Consider the following 22,817-nt stretch of genomic DNA (forward strand, 5'->3'; position numbering starts at 1 on the left):
TTTATACTTGTTTTTTTTTTTATTTAAACTCAACAGCTTCACCTGTTTACTGTGCTGGACCAAGGCAGTGGGAGTGATGCTATTCAGGTGGAGAGTTTTGGTCCTGCTTGTAGCTGGAAGAGGCTGCAAGAAAGATTTAAAGACTGTTAAAGAAAACCAAACCACTTGACAACACAGACGCCAGCCGTCCCAAAGGAGATGCTCATTTGGGGACAACCCGTGATGAGTGACAAAGACGTCACCCCGGCATGACCGGAGGGGCAGGAGAGGGGAGCGATGCGGCGAGACCTTGGAAGGAGAGATCCTTTCCGTCCCACAGTCCCTGAAAGGCTGATGGTCATCCCGGGAGGGATGTGGCAGCCAAGGACAGACAGACGGACTCGCCTGGTTTGCAGCAGTGGTTCCAGCAGAGGCCTTACAAACTTGACACTCAGGTTTTGTTTTTTTTTCCAGCTGATGCAGGGTGTGGAGGAACAAAACGAGGATTATTGCTATTATTATTATTATTATTATTTATTTCACTACAGGAAATATTTATTTTAAACTAAGAAAACATGGAAAAAAGAGGGGGAAAAAAACCAAACAACCCAACCCGAACCGTACCATAGACTCTTTCTAGCCCAAAGGTGTGTTTGCCAGCCCCGGGAGGCAGCAGCTGCCGTGTCTCCTGCGAGTGCCTTTCTGGTTTTCTACTGGGATATACTGGCCGTGCAGGGGACAGAAAGGGGGGACTCCGTTGTTCTTGCTCTCCCTTGCCATGCTGGCTCTGCGCATAGTGTTGTAAAGCAATTTGGAAAGCAGTGTTTGTTAATAATACTGTAATTTTTAAGGTTCCAGGGAAGAAAGTTCCTTTGCTTTACTTAAAATTTTGTAAGGATATGAATTTTAAGCAGTGCCTCGCCTGATTAAAAGGGTTTGGCTCATTTTCAAATATGCCGTGCTTCAGTCTCTGCTTACCGGCATGGCCACCACGGCACCTTTCTGGGGACGGGGGTTCCCAAATTGGCACCCAGCACCTCCTGGCCAGCTGTAGGGAACCAGACCCCGCTGGAGATGCACTTCCCTGCTTCTCCCTTAGCAAGGCTTTTGACACTGTCTCCCATAACATCCTCATTAGGAAGCTGAGGAAGTATGGGCTAGACGAGGTGACAGTGAGGTGGATCGAGAGCTGGCTGAGTGACAGAACTCAGAGGGTTGTGATCAGCGGCACAGAGTCCAGTTGGAGGCCTGTAACCAGTGGTGTCCCTCAGGGGTCAATACTTGGACCAATTTTGTTCAATATATTCATTAATGACCTAGATGAGGGGACAGAGTGTATCCTCAGCAAGTTTGCTGATGATACCAAGCTGGGAGGGGTGGCCGACACTCCAGAGGGCCGTGCTGCCATCCAGCGTGACCTGGACAGGCTGGAGAGCTGGGCAGAGAAGAACCAAATGAGGTTCAACAAAAGCAAGTGTAGGGTCCTGCACCTGGGAAGGAAGAATGCCAAGCACCAGTATATGTTAGGGGCGAACATGCTGGGAAGCAGCTCTGAGGAGAAGGACCTGGGGGTCCTGGTAGACAGCAAATTATCCATGAGCCAGCAGTGTGCCCTTGTCGCCAAGAAGGCCAATGGCATCCTGGGCTGCATAGGGAAGACTGTGGCCAGTAGGTCGAGGGAGGTCACTCTCCCCCTCTACTCTGCACTGGTGAGGCCACAACTGGAGCACTGTGTCCAGTTTTGGGCTCCCCAGTTCAAGAGGGACAGGGAACTACTGGAGCGAGTCCAGCGCAGGGCAACCAAGATGATTATGGGACTGGAGCACCTCCCTTATGAGGAAAGGCTGAAAGAGCTGGGACTCTTTAGCCTGGAGAAGAGAAGGTTGAGGGGGGACCTGATTAATGTTTACAAGTATCTAAAGGGTGGGTTTAAGGAGGACGGAGCCAGGCTCTTTTCAATGGTTCCCAGCGACAGGACAAGGGGCAATGGGCACAAGCTAGAACATAGGAAGTTCCGTTCAAATGCACGGAAAAACTTCTTTACAGTGAGGGTGACAGAGCACTGGAACAGGCTGCCCAGGGAGGTTGTGGAGTCCCCTTCTCTGGAGATTTTCAAGACCCGCCTGGATGCAGCCCTGAGGGATGTGCTTTAGGCAATCCTGCTCTAGCAGGGGAGTTGGACTAGATGATCTCTAGAGGTCCCTTCCAACTCTGAAGATTCCGTGATTCCCTGCAACATGCCATGAGGAATGTTCCCAGCTCCTCTGTCCCATCATCCGAGGTCTGGATCCGGTATTCAACCTGCCACAAGTATCCAGGGGTGGAGGACCCACATCCTGGCGCCCATGAGGGGTATGTCCTGAACCTCCCAATTGACAGCCTGGGAGGAGGGTTCTGCTGGACGTGTCCGTGCATCCATCAGAAACGGGGCAGGAGAACGGTGGGGTACAGCAGGGCTGTCACTGGTCCCTGCCTGCGGCTGGGGTGGCGTGCCCTGGGATGATTCATCCCCGAGACACCCTGCCCCCTCTGAGCCTCCATCAGAAGCACAAAATCCGCCTGGTCCCGAGAGCCAAACATCCCAAGTCACGTTTTTCAACCCAAATTACTTGAGCCCAGCAGGGAAATGGCACTGCCACGACCTGTTCCCTGCAAATAGGGCATTTTGAGGAGCATCCGTGGTGTTTGTTTGGGGCTGGTGCTTGGGGACAACCTGCCTGGAAAAACAGGCGTGCACACTCCTTCCTCTGCCAAGGGCTTAATGAGGAGCAGAGGGAAGATAGGACCCCTCCACCTGGGGGAGTCCTAATTAGTTAGTGTGCTAATTGGAAGCAGCTGGAATGGAGCCATTCCCCTGGGAAATGGGATCAAAGTGGAGGGGTGGGGTGGGTGTTTTAGAACTCTCTTCTCTTTGGGTGCTGGTGGGTGGAAGTCTTGCTGTCTCTGGTGGGGCTATCTGAGACAAACTGGGTGCTTTGGATGGGGAATGAGGTCATGTCTGAGACCAAGGCTGGTGGGAGCAGGAGCATCCCCCCCGGCACAGAACATCCCCTCACATGAAGGACATGGACCTGTTGGAACAGGTGCAGCGGAGGGTCATGAAGATGCTCCTAGGGCTGGAGCCCCTCTGCTATGAAGACAGGCTGAGAGGGTTGGCGGGGGGGTTCAGCCTGGAGAAGGCTCTGGGGAGACCTTATAGCAGCCTTCCAGTCCCTAAAGGGGACTACAGGAAGGATGGGGAGGGACTCTGGAGCAGGGAGTGTAACGATAGAATGAGGGGTAATGGTTTGAAACTGCAAGAGGGGAGATTTAGATTAGATATTAGGAAGAAATACTTTCCTGTGAGGGTGGTGAGCCCCTGGCCCAGGTTGCCCAGAGAAGCTGTGGCTGCCCCATCCCTGGAGGGGTTCAAAGCCAGGCTGGACGGGGCTTGGAGCAACCGGGTCTGGTGGGAGGTGTCCCTACCCAGGGCAGGGGGGTTGGAATGAGATGATTTTTAAGGCTCCTTCCAACCTAAACCGTTCTATGATTCTATGACCACTGAGCCATTCCTGGGAGGGAGATGAGGTGATGGGCAGCCCATCACCGTTTTGGGAACAGCTTTAGAGCCCTATCCTCCTCACGTTCACATCTCATCCAAAGAGAGGTCTCAGATGGCTTTATCTGGAGCTTCAGACGTTTTCAACCAGGGATCCCCTGGGACGATGACCCTGGGGAGGGAGCAGAGCCCCTCACAAGACCTGTCCGAACCACTTTGCTAGGCAAACCCACCCCTCTCCATCTGTTGCCCCAGGGCAGAGCTGCATACTCACATCAACTTGAGGACATTTGCCTTCAGGAAGGTCTCATGCGTGGGCAGCGTTTGGTTTAGCTGGAAGAAAGAAGCATCTGTTAATTGAGAAGCTTTTACAAGCTCCCCTATGTGAAGGGGGCACGTACGAGGAGGCATGCCATAAATACAGCATGAATTCGGCTCAATTTGATGCAGGGAGCCAGGTTTGCCCATAGTCGTCAGCTCAGCTGGGGTGAAGGCCTCTCCAGCAGCTACAGGGAGGTGCTCTCTGGCTGTACGGGGGTGCTGGGAAAGGACAGAGTGACTGGAAGTGGACTGAGCCATAGTCTGTGAGCTGAGCATTTCACTAGCCCTCCATGGGAGATGACGGGCTACCTACCAAGCTGCTGCCTGATGGAGTCGTGCCAGTGGAGGTTCAGCAGATCCGAGTGGATGTTGGGAAGCTGCTTGAGGGCCGGGAGCTTCCGCATGCGCGAGGTGCAGCTCTTCAGCTCCAAGTCCCTCAAGTGCCTCTCCTCCAAGAGCGTGGTGGGGCGCAGCCAGAACCCTCGGGCCCCTTCTCCGAGGCACAGACAGGTTGGAAAGCACTGTTGTGCCCCACTGCTGAGGACTTTCTGCTCCGTGCTGGTGAAGGAAGTGCCCAATATGGCCATGTCACCAGGGCTGAAGGCAAAGCCAGGCACTGGCAAGTAGCCAGCTTGCCATGGCAGCTCGGCATCCCTTGGCTGGAAGTGATGCAACAGTGGCGGCACTGCCTGCCCTTGGCACGTAGGTGTCCAAGGGGCTGGGGAAGAAGCTCCGTGAAGCTTGGGGCTTAAGGTAAGAGCTGGGAAAGGGCTCCCCACTCCCTGCAAAGCTGAAGCCTTTGTAGGCGCTGGGCTGTGGCTCCACAGTGGGAGGCGGGGGGTGGTAGAGGAGGGTTGCCTTCTGGAGGGGCAGCGGGTAGTGGGTGTGCGGGTAGCATGCCAGCGGCCTCTCCCGGTATGCCATGCTGGTGGCGGGGGGCTGTAGCTTGGGCCGGGGGTCCAGGCTGAGGCTGGGGACCTTGGGCACCTTCCTCTGGCCATGGGCAGCGGGGCCCCAGCAAGGTGGTGGAACAGTGGAACTGCAAGGAGTGACATGGTCCACCAAGAGCCCAAAAGTTCCCTTGCCCATGTGCTGGCTGCAGAAAGCATGTTGGTTTTCATGGGCAGCTTTTCCGTATTCATTTGTGATGCTCAGCATCCCACTGGCAGGCTAAAGGAGAGGAGGGGAGCCATGGAAAGCCCTGCTCGTCTCCCAGGCAGCTTCTGCCAAGGGCAACAGGGACGTGCTTCCCTTCTCCAATCCTCCCGGCACCTGGCAGAGATCCTCAAAAAACCCCAGCCCACCCTGCTTGAGAAGCAACATTCGATCCTCGGCGTGGAAGTCAGGGATCTGCTCAGGCGCTCCCCTCCCTTGGTGCTGGCCCTGCAGCCCTGCACGAGCCAGGGGGGAGCCCGAAGCCGGCAGGGGGGATCCTGGCAGGCTGGTGGAGCATTTCTCCTTCCGGCTCCTTAGAAAAGCCCTGAAAAGCTCTCAGCGCTTGTTTCCAAGCCTCAGTGAGCGGCTGTTGCAGGCAGCAGGGAGCCAAGCCGGGTCAGCTCAGGTGAAGAGCCGGCAGCCCATGGCAAGGCACAAACACAGAGTGCCCCAAATTTCGGCCCCACTTTCTCCTTTCTGGCTCCTTTGAGGCTTTTTCCCTCGATGCAGCAGCCTGCAGCTCAGGGGGACCCTCTGCCTTGGCGTCTCTTCGGATTTTGGGCTGCTGCTGCTGCAGTGGGGTTCGGGTGCTGGCCCACAGTGCCAGGCAGTGCATGCCAGCAGGTGGAGCTGGCAGACCGTCACGGCATCACCCCACGTCCCCTCAGCATCCCAAGTATCCCCCCAGCATCTCCTGGCATCACCCAGCATCCCCCCAGCGCTGCCCAGTGGCTCCTGAGCATCCCACTGAGACACCTGAGCATCACTTGAGCCCCGAGAGCATCACTGCACAACCACCCAGCATCCCTTCAGCATCACCTGAGCATCATGGGCATGACCCAAACAAGCCCCACAGCCTGCCTGAGCACCGCTGGATCATGGCTCAGCATCTCCCCAGCATGGCCAAATGTCACCCAGCGTCTTCCAAGCCCGGCCAAGCATCACCCAGCATCTCCAAAGACCATAGAGGGACTTACTACAGTGGGATCTCGTGTCTGGTCTTCACCCCCAACCCTGTGTTTTTTGGTTTGGGGTTTTTTTTTTTACGTTTTGTGGCAAGAGTTAGCAAAGAAGCAAAGAAACGGAGGAAGAGAGCATGGAGATAAGATAAAAGCCTTGCCCACAGAAGGGGAAACAGAGCAGATGATAACTGGGGAGACTTGGGAGGGTCGATAAGGGACTGGAGTGTGGTGGCTCCGCTCTGCAGCATGACCACAGTCCAGAGCTGAGCTACACACAGCCCGCTTTGGCCAACCCCATGCTGTGCCCTGCCAATTCTCCCAGCTGTGCAGGCAGAGCCCTGACAGACCATCTACAGGCACAAATGGGGGGCACACCTCACCCGGCCACCAAGGTGGGAGAGCGGGTGCCCCCGCCCAGCTGCAGCTCTCCCCCCACACCCCCAGACCTGCCTCTCCCCAGGCCCAGCTCAAACCCAGTGGTTTCCCCCCAAACAGCAGCTCTGCCGTTCACTCAGGTCGGGTTTCTTTTCCAAACTCCCCCAGTTTCTCGCTTTCCAGGGAAGATGCCACTTTCCCCAGCTCCTCCGCACATCAGAGGCTGCAGGATGAAAACCTCTCTGGAGGGTGGTACTTCCCTGGGGGCAAGAAGGACGCTCACCTCCCCGCTTGCACACTGAGCAGCAGCTGTGTGGCTGCCGGATGAGATATTTCAGGGGCCTGTGCCCAGGAGGAGAAGCCGGCTGCACGTTGCCATGTGGCACCCCCAAAACAATCCAAGGGCTTTCCTTATACCCTAATTAGTATGCGAAGCGGGAGGGGGGTCCCAAACTGGGTTATTTTCCCCTCCCTCCAGCTCTCCCCACTCACCAGTGGCTGAGAGGGATCTCTCAGGAGGGTGGCATTTGAATCCATGTCCCCGGGGAGATGCTGCGTGGGAGAGAGATGCAGGTGTGGGATCCCTTCCACACGGTGATGATGCTCAGGGTGATCTTTATGGCTGGGCTGGAGGCCTGGAATAATAACATAATTACACATAATAAAAACATTATTTTATTATATTATTATTAGCATAATGTACAATGATAAATTAAACCCAGCAAAGTGTAAAAAAGTGTGCTAAAGCCTTCCCGGGGTGGGTGCTAGCCCCGGGGCCGGTTCCCCTCACCCTAAGTCCGAAACTGAAATAAATATGGTAGGGCTGGAGCTGCAATGAACATCGCGGGGCAGAAATACGGAGCGTTGGGCTGGAGCTGACAGGACACAGAGCTGGGGCTGAAATAAAGGCACTGGAGACAGGGCTGGAATATATTCTGTGGGGCCGGAGAAGAAACGACACTATAGCTAAAATAAAGATACGGGAGCTGAAATTGGCGGTGGAGGGGGAAATACAGACCCTGGGGCCGGGGCGAGGCGATGCCGGGCTGGAGCGTCCACCGGCGGGGCTGGGACAGCGGGAGCTGCACTAGCCCGTGGGCGAGCCGGAGCTGTGCCGGGGGTGGGGGGGGTTCACAGGGCCAGCACTAGACGGGAAGCCCCCGCCCAGCCCGCAGCCGCCCCCTCCTGGCCCGGGAGGGAGGCAGGAGCTGGGCTAGCCGTCCCCTGGAACCGCTCGCCCGGGCTGTTGCCGGAGCGGCCCCGGCCGAAGCACCACCCGCCCGGCCGGGAGCGGTTCCGGGTCGCGGAGGCGGGGTCTGCGGCGGCGGGGAGCGGCGGCGACATGGTGGGGCGTGGGGGGGACGGGGACGGTAGCGGGGACGATACCGGGGTGGCGGCGAGGTCTGACCCCTCCTTCCCCCCCCGCAGCGGTTCCGCTTCTGCGGAGACCTGGACTGTCCTGACTGGGTCCTGGCCGAGATCAGCACCCTGGCCAAAATCGTTAAGTGCCCGCCTGTCCCCCCCATGTCCCCCCCCTTGCCCCGGGCACAGTGCTCACCCGCCCTTTGTTATTCCCCCCCGCTCCCCGCAGTCCTCGGTGAAGCTGAAGCTGATCTGTGCCCAGGTGCTGCGGGACCTGCTGGGGGAGGCCATGGAGGTGAGTGGGACCCCCCCTCCCCCGTGTTGTCCGTGCGTTATAATTAGCAATATTACCGACTTTCATACCCTTAACACAAGCCTTAGCAGTAATAATGCTACCAGCCAGCCCTCGCAGTAATAAGATGGATGTTAATTGTTGGTAGTTTTAATACTAAAGTAAGAATTGTTAGTGTTGGTAGTGCGTTACTTCACTGCGGTACCTGGTGTTCGCTCCTCTCCTGCAGTATGAGAAGATCCTGAAGCTGACCTCGGATGCCAGGCTGGGTGAGCGGTGCTGTCCCATCCCCGAACAGGGATCTGTGCTCCGGAGACGGGAGCTGACCCTCCCTCCCTCCCACCCAGAGTCGGGGGATGTGAAGGCCACCATCGCTGTCCTTGGCTTTATCCTCTCCAGCGCCGCCAAGCACAATGTGGATGGCGAGTCCCTGTCAAGCGAGCTGCAGCAGCTGGGGCTGCCCAAAGGTAGGGGGTGGCCCCTCAGGGTGGTCATCGCCGGCTGGGCCTGGTGGGATGGCAGCTGTGCTGTCCCCTCCGTCTGCGTTACCGGCATTTGGCTGCAGCAGCAGCGTGGGTGGTTTTCTTGTCTTGTTTCTCATCCCCACCGTGCAGAGCATGCCGGCGGGTTGTGCCGGTCCTACGAGGAGAAGCAGAGCTCCCTCCAGGACAGGCTGAGGGCTTGCAGCCTGCGACGTGAGTGTGGCGTGGGGGGAGGCTGGGGGGGTCTCAGGGTGGGGGGCCCGGCACGCTGACTCCTGCCTGTCCCCAGTGAGCCAGCTGGGCTCGGTGGGCTGGCGGGTGGATTACACCCTCAGCTCCAGTGAGCTGCAGGAGGTCAACGAGCCCCTCGTGCACCTGAGCTTCCACCTGCGGGACGGGGAGCGCGGCGGGACGGCGGCCGTCCCCGTGGCCCTCTCAGCCGACAAGTTCAGGGTGCTGCTGGCAGGTGAGGCTGGCGGAGGGGTGGCAGCGGGGAGTCCTGGTCCCCGGGGAGGCAGGGGCGGCGGGGGGGGGGGATGCTGGTACCCCCCCACTACCTTTTCCATCCCTCCTCAGAGCTGAAGCAGGCCCAGGCCATGATGAACACCCTTCTCTGAGGTGCCAGCAGAAGGAGCAATGGCGGTGCAGGACCCAGTGGGCCCGAGCGTGCCCTGGCGCTGCCTGACTGGGGAGGGAGAAGCCGGGGGCAGCCCGTGGTGAGGCTGTGGCCCGGGGGGGAGCCGCAATAAAGGTACCGGTGACCTTGCCGAGCCGCGTCCCGCCTGTTTTTCCCCTCCGCCGGCCCTGCCCCGCAAGCCGGGCGGGCCCGTCGCCGTGGCGACGCGGCGGGACTACAACTCCCGGCGTGCATCGCGTGCCCGCGCGGCTAATGGGAGGGCGGGGGAGGGGCCTGGGCGTGTCCCCATGCGGCGGGGTGGCCGGTCGGGCCGCCCGGTGCCCTCCGGTCGGCGGCCATGCCCGAGGGCCCGGAGCTGCACCTGGCCGGTCGCTACATCAACGAAGCGTGCGGCGGGGTGGTGTTCTCGGGCGGCGTGGAGCGGTCGGCGGTGAGCAAGAACCCGGAGGTGCCCTTCTCCAGCGAGGCCTACCGCATCTCGGCCACCTCCCGGGGCAAGGAGCTGCGTCTGACTCTGGCCCCGCTGGGCCCCGGAGAGCCCCAGGACCTCGTCTTTCGCTTCGGCATGTCGGGGTCGTTCCGGCTGTGCCCCGTCGCCCAGCTCCCCCGCCATGCCCACCTCCGCTTCCTCACCCGGGAGAGTCCCCCACGCGCCCTCTGCTTCGTTGATGCCCGTCGCTTTGGGTCGTGGCGGCTGGGGGATGCCTGGCAGCCAGGCCGTGGGCCCTGCGTCCTCTCCGAGTACCAGGCCTTCAGGTGAGCACCCTGCCAGCCGTGGCCCAGCCCGCGGGAAGGGCCTCCCCACTTTGTTTTGGCCGCTTTTACTGTGTGGCAGTAGGACGGCCGTGCCCAGGTGAACCTGCCTGATGGCCTGTGCCCTGTTGCAGGGAGAATGTGCTGAAGAACCTGGAGGACAAGGCTTTTGACAAGCCCATCTGTGAGGCCCTCTTAAACCAGAAGTTTTTCAATGGAATTGGGAATTATCTCCGCGCTGAGATCCTGTACAGGTAAGGTGGGTTGAGCACCAGCTGACCTGTGGACGTTTGGTCTTCCAGGAGTTTGCTAGAGCTTGATAGCTCCTCAGCTAAGCCAGCTGGGCCTCCTCCCCTGGTAGACACGGGCAAGTGCCAGAATCGAGAGTTCTGGCTTGTGTGTAATAGATGGGCTCTCTCAGGTTGAAGATCCCTCCCTTCGAAAAGGCTCGGACTGTGCTGGAGGCCCTGAAGGATCAGGAGCAGGCGAGGAGGAAGAAGGTGAGGAATACCCGGTGCTTTGAAATGGGCTCGTTTCCAGACAGATGCCATACCAGGCATTTGTTTAGCTGTGGCCCTGCAGGATGCCTCAGCAGCTCCATGGGGTCCCAGGAACCTCTTGCCTTCCATGCAGGGAGTTTGACTGAGCTGAGAAGTCTTCCTCAGTCCAGTTTGGGCTCAGCAGCAGTGGAAGTGATTCAGTTTGCTTCCAGCCCCTAGTCTAGGCTCAGCCCGGCTGCTCTGCTCTGTCTCTGCTTTGGGCTTAGTTGGGTGCAAAGCTCTGGTTTGGGACTGCAGTTTCAGGCTTGTTCCAGCCCAGGGTTCGGGGTCAGTTTCAGTTCGTGTTTGGTTCCTCGCTCTGATGGGGCAGAACATTGTCACGAGGCCCTTGCGGAGCTCGCCTAGTCTCTGCCTGCGCTGCTGTTGGGAGGTATTTGCTGCAAATTTGCTGGGGGTGCACTCTATCCCTTCATCCAGGTCACTGATGAATATATTGAGCAGGACTGGACCCAGTACTGGCCCCTGGGGAACACCACTCGTCACTGTCCTCCAACTAGACTCTGTGCCCCTAATCACGACCCTCTGAGCTCTGTCTTTCAACCAGTTTTCAACCCACCCCACCTCCATTCATCTAACCCATGCTTCCTAAGCTTCCCGATGAGAAGGCTGTGGGAGATGGTGTTGAAGTCATGCCATCGTAGCAGGCCATCAGATTAGTCAGACATGATTTCCCCTTGGTGAATCCATGTTGACTACTTCTGATAGCTTTCTTTTCCTCCACATGCCTTGAGATGATGCCCAGAACGAGCTGTTCCACCATCTTTCCAGGGATGGAGGTGAGGCTGACCGGCCTGTAGTTCCCCCGCTCCTCTTCCTTGCCCTTTTTGAAGACTGGAGTGATGTTGGCTTTCCTCCAGTCCTCAGGCACCTCGCCTGTTCTCCAGGACCTTTCAAAGATGATGGAGAGCGGCCTGGCAATGACTTCTGCCAGCTCCCTCAGCGCTCTCGGGTGCATCCCATCGGGGCCCATGGACTTGTTGATAGCCAGTTTACTTACAGGATCCTTCTCCTCAAACATTTTACTGTCCTTTGCCATAAACACTCATGTCTGAGCACGTCTGCCCCTCCAACGGAGCGGCAAATGGGGTGCAGCAGTTCTGTAAACTCACGTGTGTGGCATTTGTTCACACGTGGCTGGGCTGATGAGCTGTGACGGCTCCCCAGGCACATGCCCGCGTGCTGTGCCAGCACTCGGAGGCATCTGGCTTCTGCTGTCTTAGGATGTATTTGCTGTGGGTGAAGAGGAAGGAGCGAGGGAAACAAACACCTTGCAAGTTTAAAATCTCTGGGGAAGGCTGTAGTAGAGCTCATGGCTGATCTCGCGGCCTCGGGGGAGGGGAGGTGGCTATTTTAAAGGAGGCTGAAAACAAAACATGCGACTTGAGGGCTGTTTTTACAAACTGCCTGTGTTCCCATGTGCTACCCTGCTTTCATGTCTTTATAGCTGTGGGGAATGGGCTAATGCGCAGTTTGCAGCCTTGGGGGGGTCTGTGGGGTGAGCTTAGGGCTGTCACATGCTGTGGCAGGGCATTCTGTGGGGAGTGTGGTAGCTCATCCTCGGGAGGGCGAGAGGAGATGGGGAATTGGGCTGCTGTTGGGGAGGAGAGACCCCAATGTGGCTGGGGCTGCTGACAGGTGATTTCCCTCCCCTTCTCCCTGCCCCTGCAGAATCCTTCCCTGACGCTGAGCAAGAAGCTGAAGCTGATGCGGGAGAACCCAGATCTCCTGGAGCTGTGCCACACCGTGCCCATGGAGGTCATCTCGGCAGGTGAGGCGACAGGTAACAGGGACAGCTCAGGGTGGTGGGGAGGCCTGGGCTTTGTGTTCCCAGCAGCAGGAGGCTGGGGAGGGCACCCTGACACCATGGTCACTGCTTTCTCTCTACTCCTGTCCTTTCCTTCTCTCCCTTCACAGAGAAAAAGCTCTTTGACCCAGACAATTCAGATAACTACGCGGCTTTCAAGAACTGGCTGCAGTGTTACTTGGTGCCTGGCATGAGCTCCCTGCGTGACCGCAATGGCAGGACCATATGGTTCCAGGTGGGAGTCTGGTGTCACTGCCTGGGGCTGGGTGCCCCTCAACCACTCCCCCAAGGGGACACCAGCCCATTTTTCGCTTGGCAAGGACCCCAGCATTATGCTGTGTCACTGGGGGTCTCCCTCTCCTCCAGACTGCTGGACGTGGAGGGGACAATGACCTTCTGTGTGGTGGCCAGCTGGTCGAGGGATGGCGGGCAGTCTGGAGCAAGAGGGGCTGATTGTGGGAGTGGGGGGCTTGGGTGGTCTGGCAGCCCTGTCCCTCCCTCCTGTGCCCTGCGTCTGGGTGAGGCACTGTGGTGGGGCCTTGCAGAAGGAGCAGGGGCTGATGGGGGAGTCCCCACGGCACAGGGCAGGCAGAGCAAGCCTGATTCTCCCGGCTTCCCAGGGAAAAGTGGCTTTTTTTCCCTATCACTGTCACGGCTGTCGGGTAGAGAGGGGGCACAGATTCTGCTGCCACTACTTGCAGAATGACTGCGCCCCAGTCACTACTCTGTCACCTTCCTTGCAGGGAGAGCCTGGCCCCATGGCTCCCAAAGGTGAGTGTCCTCTCTCCTCCCCGCGGGACTCACTCTTGCTCCAGGAGGGCTGGAGCCTGGGAAGCCCCATGCTTGTTGCTCAAGGGCACGGGGACAATTGCAGGAGCAAAGCCCCTCTCCCTGGGGCACTGGCAGGCCTATGATGGCCAGTGGCACTCGGGGACAGAGCCCGCTGTCCCCAAGGCTTCCTACCAGCATAGTTGCCTGCCTGGGCACAGCCATTGCATCTGCAGGATGATTTTCCAGGCCAGCACCTACGTCCCCTTCCATGCCTGCCAGGCTGGGAGCCGGAGGGTGTGCTCTCCCTGGGGCTGCGAGCCTGAACTGAGCAATGTTTTGGCAGGGGTAGGGGAGAGGAGTCCTCCTCAAGCCATTCCTCCACCCCAGTGCCAATTTCTCAATGCTCAGCTCATGCATCACCTGGGACAGCATTCCTGAAAGGTCACCGTACCGCAGCCTCTCCGCTGAGGTGCAGGCACTCTGACACATCTCCTCCTCACCCCGTCTAACTTGGGCGCGTCTTCTCACGCAGGGCAGGCATCCCGCAGGAAACGCGCTCAGATGAAGGCAGATCCCAAGGCTCCGATCCCCAAGGTAAGAAGCTCTGTGGTTGATGTGGCTCCTGCTGGGTCTAGAGGCTGTCCTGTTCCCCAGCTCAGGCTGCTCCCGAATTCACCATGGGGCTCCTAACCTGGAGTTTCTCATCAGCTGGCAGTCCAAGCACATTTTTGCTGCTAAGGTCCGGCTCTCATGTCCACCCAGGTGACCATACATGCCTCGAAACGGTGCCCTAGGGCTGCAGCGAAACCCCCGGAGCCGGCTGCAGCGGAGGAGGAGGAGAAGGTGGCTGACGGGCCGAGGAAGGGACGTGCTCCTCGTGGGAGGAAGAAAGCGACCACCACTCCGGCCTTGTCCAAGCCTGAGGTGCTGGTCAAAGCCAGAAGAAGCCGCCGGACAACTGCGCGCACGGGCAGAGGTGAGGCTGGCAGTCCCTGCAGCTTTCAAATGCACAGGCAGGGGCTGTGGGAGTGCTCCCTCGTGTCAGGGAGATCGCGGGGATGCCAAAGGGCAGGAAAGGGCGCAGCAGGGCTTCAGAGGGCAGGACCAGGCAGCCCCTCACCCTCTGACTTCTCATTTTCCTCTCCATCTTACAGGTGCAGCCCCTACTGTGTGAGTGCCGCACGCTGCCCTTCTCTACAGGGGCACTTTAAGAGCCACAGGAGGAGCTTGGGTTAGCACTGGGGAGAAATGGGGCTGCGCTGTACCTGTGCTCACGTCCGCTTGCTACCGCTGCGTCCTGCCAGCGTGGGAAGAAGCTGGGTTTGGTGATTGGCCTGATTTATCCAGCGTCCTCCTGCTGTCCCTAGGCATTTGACGGGCATAAGGGCCATGGACCCTCCCGCTCTGCCTAAAAGCGGATTCCCCCCCTCCTTTCTTTCTTCCCTTTCTGGCTGCTGCCTGCATCCCTGAGAAGGCTGTGTTTTTAGCTGACTAATAAAAGTATTTTCTGTAGAAATCACCATGGCCTTTTTGTGCCAAGGATAACCCCACTGTGCCCAGCCTCTTCCCCAGCGGGGCTGGAGCAGGCTTCCCCTCCACCTTATCCCCACAAAATTTATTCAAAGTCAGGCTGAACAGGGCCCTGAGCAACCTGATCTAGCTGAAGATGTCCTGCTTGTTGCAGGAGGGTTGGACTAGATGGCCTCAAAAGGTCCCTTCCAACCCAAAGCATTCTGCAATTCAAAACACAGGTACGCTCTGCCTCCCCAGTCCCAAGAGCGAGATCCTGTGAGGAGGATGCTAAGACAGCAGCAGCTACAGTAGAGCCCCTGGGAAGAGGCAGATCAGTGCAGTTATTTGGAAATAAATTAAGAAAACAGGCTGGAGCTTGTTTTTGTGTAATTCTCCTCTTTACTTGCGTTCCTCTTCCACAAGGGCACGACGAGAGGCAGGCGAAGGGAGAGGGAAATGACTGTAGTGTGCTTTTACAGTTGCTGCTAGAGTCTGGACAAGATGAAGGCCATGACGCAGGAGCCACTGTGGAAAGCTGCTGCTCCCCAAACCCCCCGGGGCTGGAGCAGAGCCCAGGCGGGGACAGCTAGCCTGTCCCACAACCCTAACCCACACTTTGGCTAGCTGGGAACTCGCTCCTCTCCAGTTAGGCAGGTGGACAACTGCCCTCTGTTCCTGAAGAACGTGGTTGTTCTCAAGCGCTGCTCTCCAATGGCTGTGGGGGACAAGGGGGAGACTCTTCCCTTCCCTGGAACCACCGCCTCCTTGCAGAGCTCTTGGGACAGGGGAAGCCTCAGGCTGCAATTTGAGCTCAGGGTGTTGGTCCAGGTCACCGCCGCGCTAGCAAGGGCGACTGATGGCGTCACTGCCTCAAGACCAAGAGGATGGAGAGCACATGGAAGGGTGTGAAGGAAAGCCTGACACCCCGCTGCTCCAGCGGCAGGCAGCCTCTCGCAGCCGGCTGCTCCAAGAGGTCACAGCTGGGGAAGAAAGCAGCCAGTGAGGCCAAAGCGAGTGATCTCCACTCCCCCCACATGCCCAGCCCTCTAACGTGGACTTACAGCATTGCCTCCTTAACGGGGAGGGAGGTCTGGAGCCAGGCGACAACCGTGCTGCCATGTGCCTCGTACAGCCGCACCACCACAGCTTCAGGTCTGTCCTCAGCCTTTGGGGGACACAGCAGACAGGAATTCAGACCAACAGGACCAGGCGCATCCCACCCTGCACCTTGGGGTACAGCCAGATGCCGGAGATGGCGGCCAAGTGGCTCTGCCCGTGTGCACGTGCCTTCCCAGCCTGCCACTGTGCAGTGCTGACGACTGTGGCTGCAGCACCCACCCGCGGATCTGGGTAATACTGTGATCCCTGGTGCGAGTGCCTGCCCAGGCTGGCAGAGCGGGTGCTAAGCCCCCTTCTCCTCACCGAGCAGCACATGCAAACCAGAGGGTTTCTGCTCAGCTGAGCCTCCCCAACACAGCTGCAGAGGAAAAAGCAAACCTGTGTCCTGGTTTCAGCAAACCGGGACTAATTTATCTTCTGCTGCTTGAGAAAACTGCACTTTTAGAAGACTCTAGTGTCTGAATTTGTGATAATATTCACTTTATAGCTAGCTGTAGCATGCGGGTTTCAATGTCTCGGTGTTTTCAAGCTTGCCAGGTGCAGGGATGAGGAGGAGCGAGACCCGGGCACTTGACCCAAGCTGCCAGCAGGGTTATTTCATACCATGAACGTCACATTCAACAGTAATTAGAAAGTTTGCTGAGAAGTTCCCCCTCTCCCTCGATGGCTGCCATCCTGAGCACTCCTCACCCCGGTGCCGGAGCCCGGAGCCCTTCCATTCCTCCCGAAGCCACAGTGCTCGCCATGTCCCACATTTCACAGAATCACAGAATGGTAGGGGTTGGAAGGGACCTCTGGCGATCATCTAGTCCAACCCCCCTTCCAGAGCAGGGTCACCCAGAGCAGGTGGCACAGCAACGCCTCCAGGTGGGTTTGGAATGTCTCCAGAGACGGAGACTCCACCACCTCTCTGGGCAGCCTGTGCCAGGGCTCTGCCACCCTCAAAGGAAAGAAGCTCCTTCTCATGTTTAGGTGGAACTTCCTATGCTCAAGTTTGTGCCCGTTACCTCTTGTCCTGTCCCCGGGCACCACTGAAAAGAGCCTGGCCCCATCCTCCCGACACCCACCCTTTAAGTATTTATAAGCGTTGATAAGGTTCCCCCCTCAGTCATCTTTTTTCCAGACTGAAGAGACCCAAATCCCTCAGCCTTTCTTCATAGGAGAGATGTTCTGATCCCCTAATCATCTTGGTAGCCCTTTGCAGTCCCCTCTCCAGCAGTTCCCTGTCCCTCTTGAACTGGGGAGCCCAGCACTGGACACAGCACTCCAGGTGCAGTCTCACCAGGGCAGAGCAGAGGGGGAGGATGACCTCCCTCCACCTGCTGGCCACACTCTTCTTGATGCATCCCAGGATGCCATTGGCCTTCTTGGCCACGAGGGCACATTACTGGCTCATGGTCATCCTGTTGTCCACCAGGACTCCCAGGTCTCTTTCCAGGTCAGCCCCCAACTCTCCAGCCTGTCCAGGTCTCTCTGTATGGTGGCACAGCCTTCCAGTGTGTCAGCCACCCCCCCCCAGCTTTGTGTCACCAGCGAACTTGCTGAGGGTGCACTCTATCCCTTCATCCAGGTCACTGACGAATATATTGAAGAGGACTGGGCCCAGTACTGACCCCTGGGGACACCACTTGTCACTGTCCTCCAACTAGACTCTGTGCCCCTAATCATGACCCTCTGAGCTCTGTCTTTCAACCAGTTATCTATCCACCTTACTGTCCATTCATCAAGCCCACTCTTCCTAAGCTTCCCGATGAGGATGCTGTGGGAGACCGTGTCAAACGTCCTGCTGAAGTCAAGGTAGACACCATCCACTGCCCTCCCCTCATGTATCCATCCAGTCATGCCATGACAGAAGGCCATCAGATCAGTTAGACATGATTTCGCCTTGGTGAAATCTGTGTTGACTACTTCTGACAGCTTTCTTTTCCTCCACGTGCCCAGAACGAGCTGTTCCACCATCTTTCCAGAGATGGAGGTGAGGCTGACCGGCCTGTAGTTCCCCCGCTCCTCCTCCTTGCCCTTTTTGAAGACTGGAGTGACATTGGCTTTCCTCCAGTCCTCAGGCACCTCGCCTGTTCTCCAGGACCTTTCAAAGATGATGGAGAGCAGCCCAGCAATGACTTCCGCCAGCTCCCTCAGCACATGTCTCCGTCTCTGGAGACATTCCAAACCCACCTGGACGCGTTCCTGTGCAACCTGCTCTGGGTGACCCTGCTCTGGCAAGCGGTTGGACTAGATGATCTCCAGAGGTCCCTTCCAACCCTACCATTCTGTGATTCTGTGACTTTTGGACATCCAATTGACCTAACTGATCTCTCACTTGATCCTCCTCCACCCAGGGGAAGTCTTCCTCTTTCCCCGTTACTTTCCCCAAAGCCTGGGACTCCTGAGGGCTGGGCCGAGCAGTAAAGACGGAAGCAAAGAAGGCATTCGGTAACTCCGCCTTCTCCACATCCTCCATCACCATGGCTCCTGTCTCATTCAACAGTGGGCCCACAGCTTCTCTAATTTTCCTTTTGCCTCCAATATACTGGTAGAAGCCCTTCCTGTTGAGTTTGACATCCCTTGCCCTTTGCTGTCACCTGCTGGGAGTGCACAGCTTCCTGCTGATGGAATGAGCTGCGTATAACCCTTGTATGTTTTATATTGGTATTGCGATAAATATTGGTTCTCAGTGTTATTATACTTAATTATCTAGTCTTATTCTATTACATCTGCTTACATTTCAGCTCTCGGGTTTCCTTGTTTTTTCCCTAGTTCCCCCTCCCGGGTGAGGAGGGGTCATCGGATGATGGAATAATCGTCTAAACGACAACAAATTGTTGTGGGTTCCTCAACCTGTAACACCACGCTTAACAACAACAGCAGCAGCTTAACCCGTCTGTCCTTCCCGCTTCTGCCCCGGGGACTTGCCTGCTTGACAGTCTCCAGCACAACCGCAGGTGAGCTGACAGAAAAGGCGCTCCAGGCTGGGCACTGAGCGGAGCTGGCTGTGACTGCATGGAGGGGGAAATTCAAGTTGTAGGCACACTGGATCACACCAGCCTCCTGGAAGGAACCTGCAACACAAGAACCTCTAGCCAGGCTCTACGCAGGCACAGCCAGATGTGCTCACCCTGGGGCTCACCAGAGCATCCCCCCCCGAAGCTGCACATCCCCACCCGACCCAGCTCTGCCCATCGCTCACCCTGGTGAGGCATCACGGCATAGGTGAACTGGTGGTGCGCGATGTCTGCCGTGGCATCGGGGGACTTGGGTGCTCTCAGCCTAAGGCAACAAGATGTAGGTGAGACCGGTGTCTCAGCAGCACCCTCTGTCAGCCCAAGCCTGACATTGTCCCTCTGTCACCCAGCACTGTGACAAGACAGCTGCCTCCCTGTGCTACCTCAAGACTGTGCCCTGAGGTGGAAGCCAACGTGCTGCTGGTTTCCAGCAAAAGCAAACAGACCCCGGACAAGGTGTCTCAGAAACTAAAAATCGACGTTTGAAGGGTGTTTTCCTGTGAAACTTGTGGCTGATGGACTCAAACTGAAATACAGAGAGTTTCTCTTAGCTTTGCACGAATCTGTAACTTTACCGTTTCTTCCCTCTCCTCTAGTCTCCCCTCCTGGGCTGCGTTTTAGCCAGCAACAGAAAAATTACGCGGTGCAAATGATCTCTCTGATCTCTCCTAAATTATCTACGAACATAACTCATAGCAATTGCATTATCTTAGTCAATTGTAATTAAGTCAGCCAAAAGTTCTCAGACAACAGCTAGCTACTAAAACCAGACCATTTCCTTATTAACTACGATCACGTAGGGCCAGGCGTTGCCTTGACTTCCAAGAGACACTTCAGAAGGCAAAGTGACTGCTGCAGCTCCCCCCTCAACCCAACCCTACTCACAGCGAGAGGCTGAGGACATTCCTGTGGGCAGATGCCCCGTATTTGCAGTCATTCAGCAGCGCCACCCCGAAGCAGTGCTCGGAGAGATCCAGCCACTTGTGAGCCCACACCTGGAAGCGGTACCAAGGGCCATCTTCACCATACAGAGCGACTGCCTGGGAGCAAACACAGCCCCACCGCAGGAGGACCAGACCATTTTTCCTCTGACCTCAAATCGGGCCCAATCCCATGATGTGTTATAGTGTGTTGGCCGCTGCAGGTGTCCAAACTGGATCTCGTAGGTGGCGTTTGTGCTCCGGACCTGCACAGGGAACTCCACCTTCAGGAACTTGTGAGCCTCCTTCCACTCAACCTAAATGTTGTAAGAGAAGGGCATCATTAGAGGGTAGATTTAGATTAGATATCAGGAAGAAATACTTTCCTGTGAGGGTGGTGAGCCCCTGGCCCAGGTTGCCCAGAGAAGCTGTGGCTGCCCCATCCCTGGAGGGGTTCAAGGCCAGGCTGGACGGGGCTTGGAGCAACCGGGTCTGGTGGGAGGTGTCCCTGCCCATGCCAGGGGGGTTGGAACTAGATGATCTTTAAGGTTCCTTCCAACCCAAACCATTCTGTGATTCTATGATCACTATGAGGGGCTGACAAGCAGAGGCTGCACTCATCCTTCCTTGGTGTGCAGCAGCCAGCTCGCACCCAGGCTGGACCGTGTACAATTAAAATCACAGTAGAGTCTGAACACAAATGAACTGGCGGGTCTCTCCAGCCCTTGTCCCTCAGGCTGCCTGTCCCTAAGGCAGCGGAGGACAGGCAGTGGGGGGCTCCAGGGAAGAAAACAGGAGGGGGAACGTAATTCAGACGCCAGGTTCAGCTCCCCAGTGCCCTGCCTGCACAGCACAGATGTCTGTATTGTGCAGCAGCCGCTGGCCAAACCTGGGTCAGGAAGCGGAGGTACGGACACGCGGCATCCAGGATGATCTCCTGGGTTAAGGTGCTGCTTTTCCCAATCCGCAGAGAGAAGCTCGCACTTCCCCGCAGGCCCCCAGCCAGGGTGATTTCCAGAGGCTTCAGCAGTGTTGTCACTGGCTTCCTAGAGAAAGGGGTAAAGGCAGAGCCTAGCAGATCCAGGTTCACAAATCCCAATCCAGCTGCCCACAGAGCGGGCACTCCCTTCTCTGGAGTGAAAGCTCTGTTAGAGATTTTGTTACAGCGAGGACTGACGGGGAGGCAAGAAGCTCAGAGCAAAGACAAAATCAAAGTGTTGCATGCACTGCTCCTCTACCTGGTTTCCAAGTGATAATCCATCACATCCCAGGCATCCCAGTACAGGGGAACATCATCAAAGAGTGCAAACTGGTTGGCATAGCAGCCATCTGGGACTGACTCTCTGGAACAAAGTGGAACAGAGAAACAGCAGTATAAGAACTGGCAGTGGAGAAGGGCATACAGTGAGAAGATGACCCGAGAGAGGTTTGAAGCACCCAGTTCCAGTAATCGGGTGAAAGACACACCTCTCAGAGTCCACCAGCCGAAGCGAGGTCAGACGCCCCATCGTGTCCAGGCAGACTGCAATCATCCCATTCTCCATGGTAATGGAGCCATCCTCCTGGAGGGAAAGGACAGAAATAGATTTCACAGACCTATACCTGCAGGAGCTGAGCATCCCAATTGCAGATCTAGTGTGCGGACTTGCTGCGTGCTGGATTCTCTAGATTTCTCCCCAGTCGAGCTTTGATGCAGGGTACACCGATCTGAGGACAACAGCCATTGTTCTTACCTGTTTCCTCACGGCCACAGGCTGAGCGGGCAGCAATGGCTCCCTCACTATAGCATAGCCCATGCTGGGGACTGTCACCAGAGCTGGAAAGCAAAGAGGTTCTGTTCCAACATCTGCCCCAGACCTAACCCTAAATCACACCATGCTGCCCTGCTGCTCTCACATCAGACCTACCGCCTCCTTTCATACCCTCCTCTTCTTCTTTATCCATAGCTCAGGGTGAACTTGAAGTGGGGTAAAGTCCCAAGGAGGGATCTGACAAGTCAGTAAACCCTCCCCAGGCCAGGGAGAAGCAGAGTATTTCTTTGACAGCTGTCTCTGTCTCTGCCCCTGGAACAAATTCTGACACGAGTCACCCCTCGAATTAGACATACCTAAAGTCTCTGTTCCAGCTGGCCCAGTCCTGGAGATCACCTCGGTCCGCTCCCAAGGCAAGGTGTTTAACACAAGGGTGCTCTCGGCACTCCCTGCCTTGGGTTGCAGCAGGTCCCCGCATAAGGACTGCACAGCTTCCTCCTGCAGCTGAGCACCAGCCCTGCGTATCTCTGAGCAATAAAAAGGCCTGAGTTAGATCCAGCCAGGCCATTTCTCACATCTGAGAGAGTTTCTGGAACTCCCATCCAACGCACACACACTTTAGCTACTTCCAAGATACAATTACTAATTATTATTAATTATTATTATCTATTAGTAAGTAATTAAAGTTTATAATTATTCTTAACTTTGTCATTACAAGATTACAATGAGCTATGCCAGCTCAACTGGAAAATCATGGTGCTACAATAGAGTAAAGCTACTGCAAGTGCCTGTGGGCAGGCAGGAGCAAACCTTTGCTAGGGTCTACCCTGGCATGCCAGCAGCAAGCAGAGAAGTCAGTAATTCGGGATGTTTTTTAATCCCTTGGCTCCCCTGCTAATTCCCTGCTGAGTTAGCGCTATTACAGACACACACCTGCACAGGTTCAACCCATAGCGCCTGGCAGTCCAGGATTGAAAACCTCTGCAGCCCCACAAGGCAGGAGCCAGTGTGTGCTCTCACAGACAAGCGCCCTCCTAACCAAACTCCCTGCTCACCAGCGTAGTATTGCAGGGCATCCTCAACCACGAGCTGGATACAGCTGCCTGGCAAAACATCATGGAATTGGTTCAGCAGCAATAACCTAAAACAGAGAACAGAAACCAGGTGAGGAAGCAGGGGAGAGCAGCAGATTTGTTCTGGTTTACTAAGCCCTGTTTGCAAGATGGACAAACTTAACAATTGTTCCTTAACCCCTCGTTAACAAACACTTGAGAGAAAAGGATTTTTATCTGTAGCATCCTCTAAATCCCTTTATGTTAGGACTTGTCAACTGTCATTTTAGCAAACCACAACCATGGGGAGTTAAGAGCTATTTTTTTTTATCCCTTGGGGCTACCAGATATATTGTTGCACAAGTTCAGACAAGTCCAAACTCGGAGGAATATGCTTAGATCGGAAACAAAGCTTCCAGCCAGCACAGTAGTGTGGCTTCGGAGCTATCTTCCAACAGGAGAATCAAGCA

At 56.5% G+C, this 22,817-nt stretch overlaps 3 protein-coding genes and 1 long non-coding RNA gene across 8 annotated transcripts in view; 2 read left to right on the forward strand and 2 right to left on the reverse strand.

Annotated features, from left to right (window-relative positions):
- Positions 1-7,601, reverse strand: LOC141748583 (uncharacterized). The gene is made up of 4 exons (XR_012589034.1): positions 7,349-7,601; positions 6,823-6,965; positions 3,792-3,850; positions 1-123 (listed from the first exon to the last, which is right to left on the reverse strand). It is a non-coding gene; the product is annotated as an uncharacterized LOC141748583 (long non-coding RNA).
- On the forward strand, positions 7,524-9,233 carry COMMD4 (COMM domain containing 4). Its single transcript, XM_074600880.1, has 8 exons — positions 7,524-7,675; positions 7,759-7,830; positions 7,922-7,987; positions 8,214-8,253; positions 8,332-8,451; positions 8,599-8,679; positions 8,756-8,932; positions 9,043-9,233. Exons 1-8 carry the CDS (start codon positions 7,673-7,675, stop codon positions 9,081-9,083), a joined length of 600 nt encoding a protein of 199 aa, XP_074456981.1. The 5' UTR covers positions 7,524-7,672; the 3' UTR covers positions 9,084-9,233.
- NEIL1 (nei like DNA glycosylase 1) lies at positions 9,218-14,891 on the forward strand. 4 transcript variants are annotated; one of them, XM_074600876.1, is made up of 10 exons: positions 9,298-9,859; positions 9,991-10,110; positions 10,278-10,356; positions 11,148-11,192; positions 12,085-12,196; positions 12,331-12,455; positions 12,964-12,991; positions 13,524-13,585; positions 13,754-13,967; positions 14,146-14,891. In XM_074600876.1, the coding sequence occupies exons 1-10, from the start codon at positions 9,441-9,443 to the stop codon at positions 14,163-14,165; spliced, it is 1,224 nt and encodes a 407-aa protein (XP_074456977.1). In that variant the 5' UTR covers positions 9,298-9,440; the 3' UTR covers positions 14,166-14,891. The 4 variants fall into 4 exon arrangements, with proteins under 4 accessions (XP_074456980.1, XP_074456977.1, XP_074456978.1 ...); XM_074600877.1 differs by having other exon boundaries at positions 12,085-12,184; XM_074600879.1 differs by lacking the exon at positions 11,148-11,192 and having other exon boundaries at positions 9,218-9,859; positions 12,085-12,184.
- Positions 14,880-22,817, reverse strand: part of MAN2C1 (mannosidase alpha class 2C member 1) — a 16,083-nt gene continuing 8,145 nt past the window's right edge. For both annotated transcript variants that reach the window (XM_074600874.1, XM_074600873.1), the window contains exons 15-26: positions 22,351-22,436; positions 21,652-21,822; positions 21,278-21,360; positions 21,012-21,106; positions 20,783-20,887; positions 20,434-20,590; positions 19,718-19,861; positions 19,510-19,619; positions 18,810-18,889; positions 18,536-18,681; positions 15,565-15,668; positions 14,880-15,483 (exon numbers count right to left, since the gene is read on the reverse strand). In XM_074600874.1, coding sequence (XP_074456975.1) covers positions 15,366-15,483; positions 15,565-15,668; positions 18,536-18,681; positions 18,810-18,889; positions 19,510-19,619; positions 19,718-19,861; positions 20,434-20,590; positions 20,783-20,887; positions 21,012-21,106; positions 21,278-21,360; positions 21,652-21,822; positions 22,351-22,436 — 1,399 coding nt within the window. In that variant the 3' untranslated portion in view covers positions 14,880-15,365. The remainder of the gene's footprint in view (positions 15,484-15,564; positions 15,669-18,535; positions 18,682-18,809; positions 18,890-19,509; positions 19,620-19,717; positions 19,862-20,433; positions 20,591-20,782; positions 20,888-21,011; positions 21,107-21,277; positions 21,361-21,651; positions 21,823-22,350; positions 22,437-22,817) is intronic.

The sequence above is a fragment of the Larus michahellis genome, chromosome 9 (genome assembly GCF_964199755.1).
Source record: "Larus michahellis chromosome 9, bLarMic1.1, whole genome shotgun sequence".
NCBI classification, from domain to species: Eukaryota; Metazoa; Chordata; class Aves; order Charadriiformes; family Laridae; genus Larus; species Larus michahellis.

Bases quoted from the DNA above. Each gene is read 5' to 3' on its own strand.
- NEIL1 (XM_074600876.1), top strand. From the start codon at position 9,441: ATGCCCGAGGGCCCGGAGCTGCACCTGGCCGGTCGCTACATCAACGAA. The intron at 10,357-11,147 runs GTGAGGAATACC...ACATGCCTTGAG, and splicing joins AGCAGGCGAGGAGGAAGAAG to ATGATGCCCAGAACGAGCTG. The intron at 12,197-12,330 runs GTAACAGGGACA...CTCCCTTCACAG, and splicing joins CTCGGCAGGTGAGGCGACAG to AGAAAAAGCTCTTTGACCCA.
- COMMD4 (XM_074600880.1), top strand. The intron at 7,831-7,921 runs GTTAAGTGCCCG...CGCTCCCCGCAG, and splicing joins TCAGCACCCTGGCCAAAATC to TCCTCGGTGAAGCTGAAGCT. The intron at 7,988-8,213 runs GTGAGTGGGACC...CCTCTCCTGCAG, and splicing joins TGCTGGGGGAGGCCATGGAG to TATGAGAAGATCCTGAAGCT.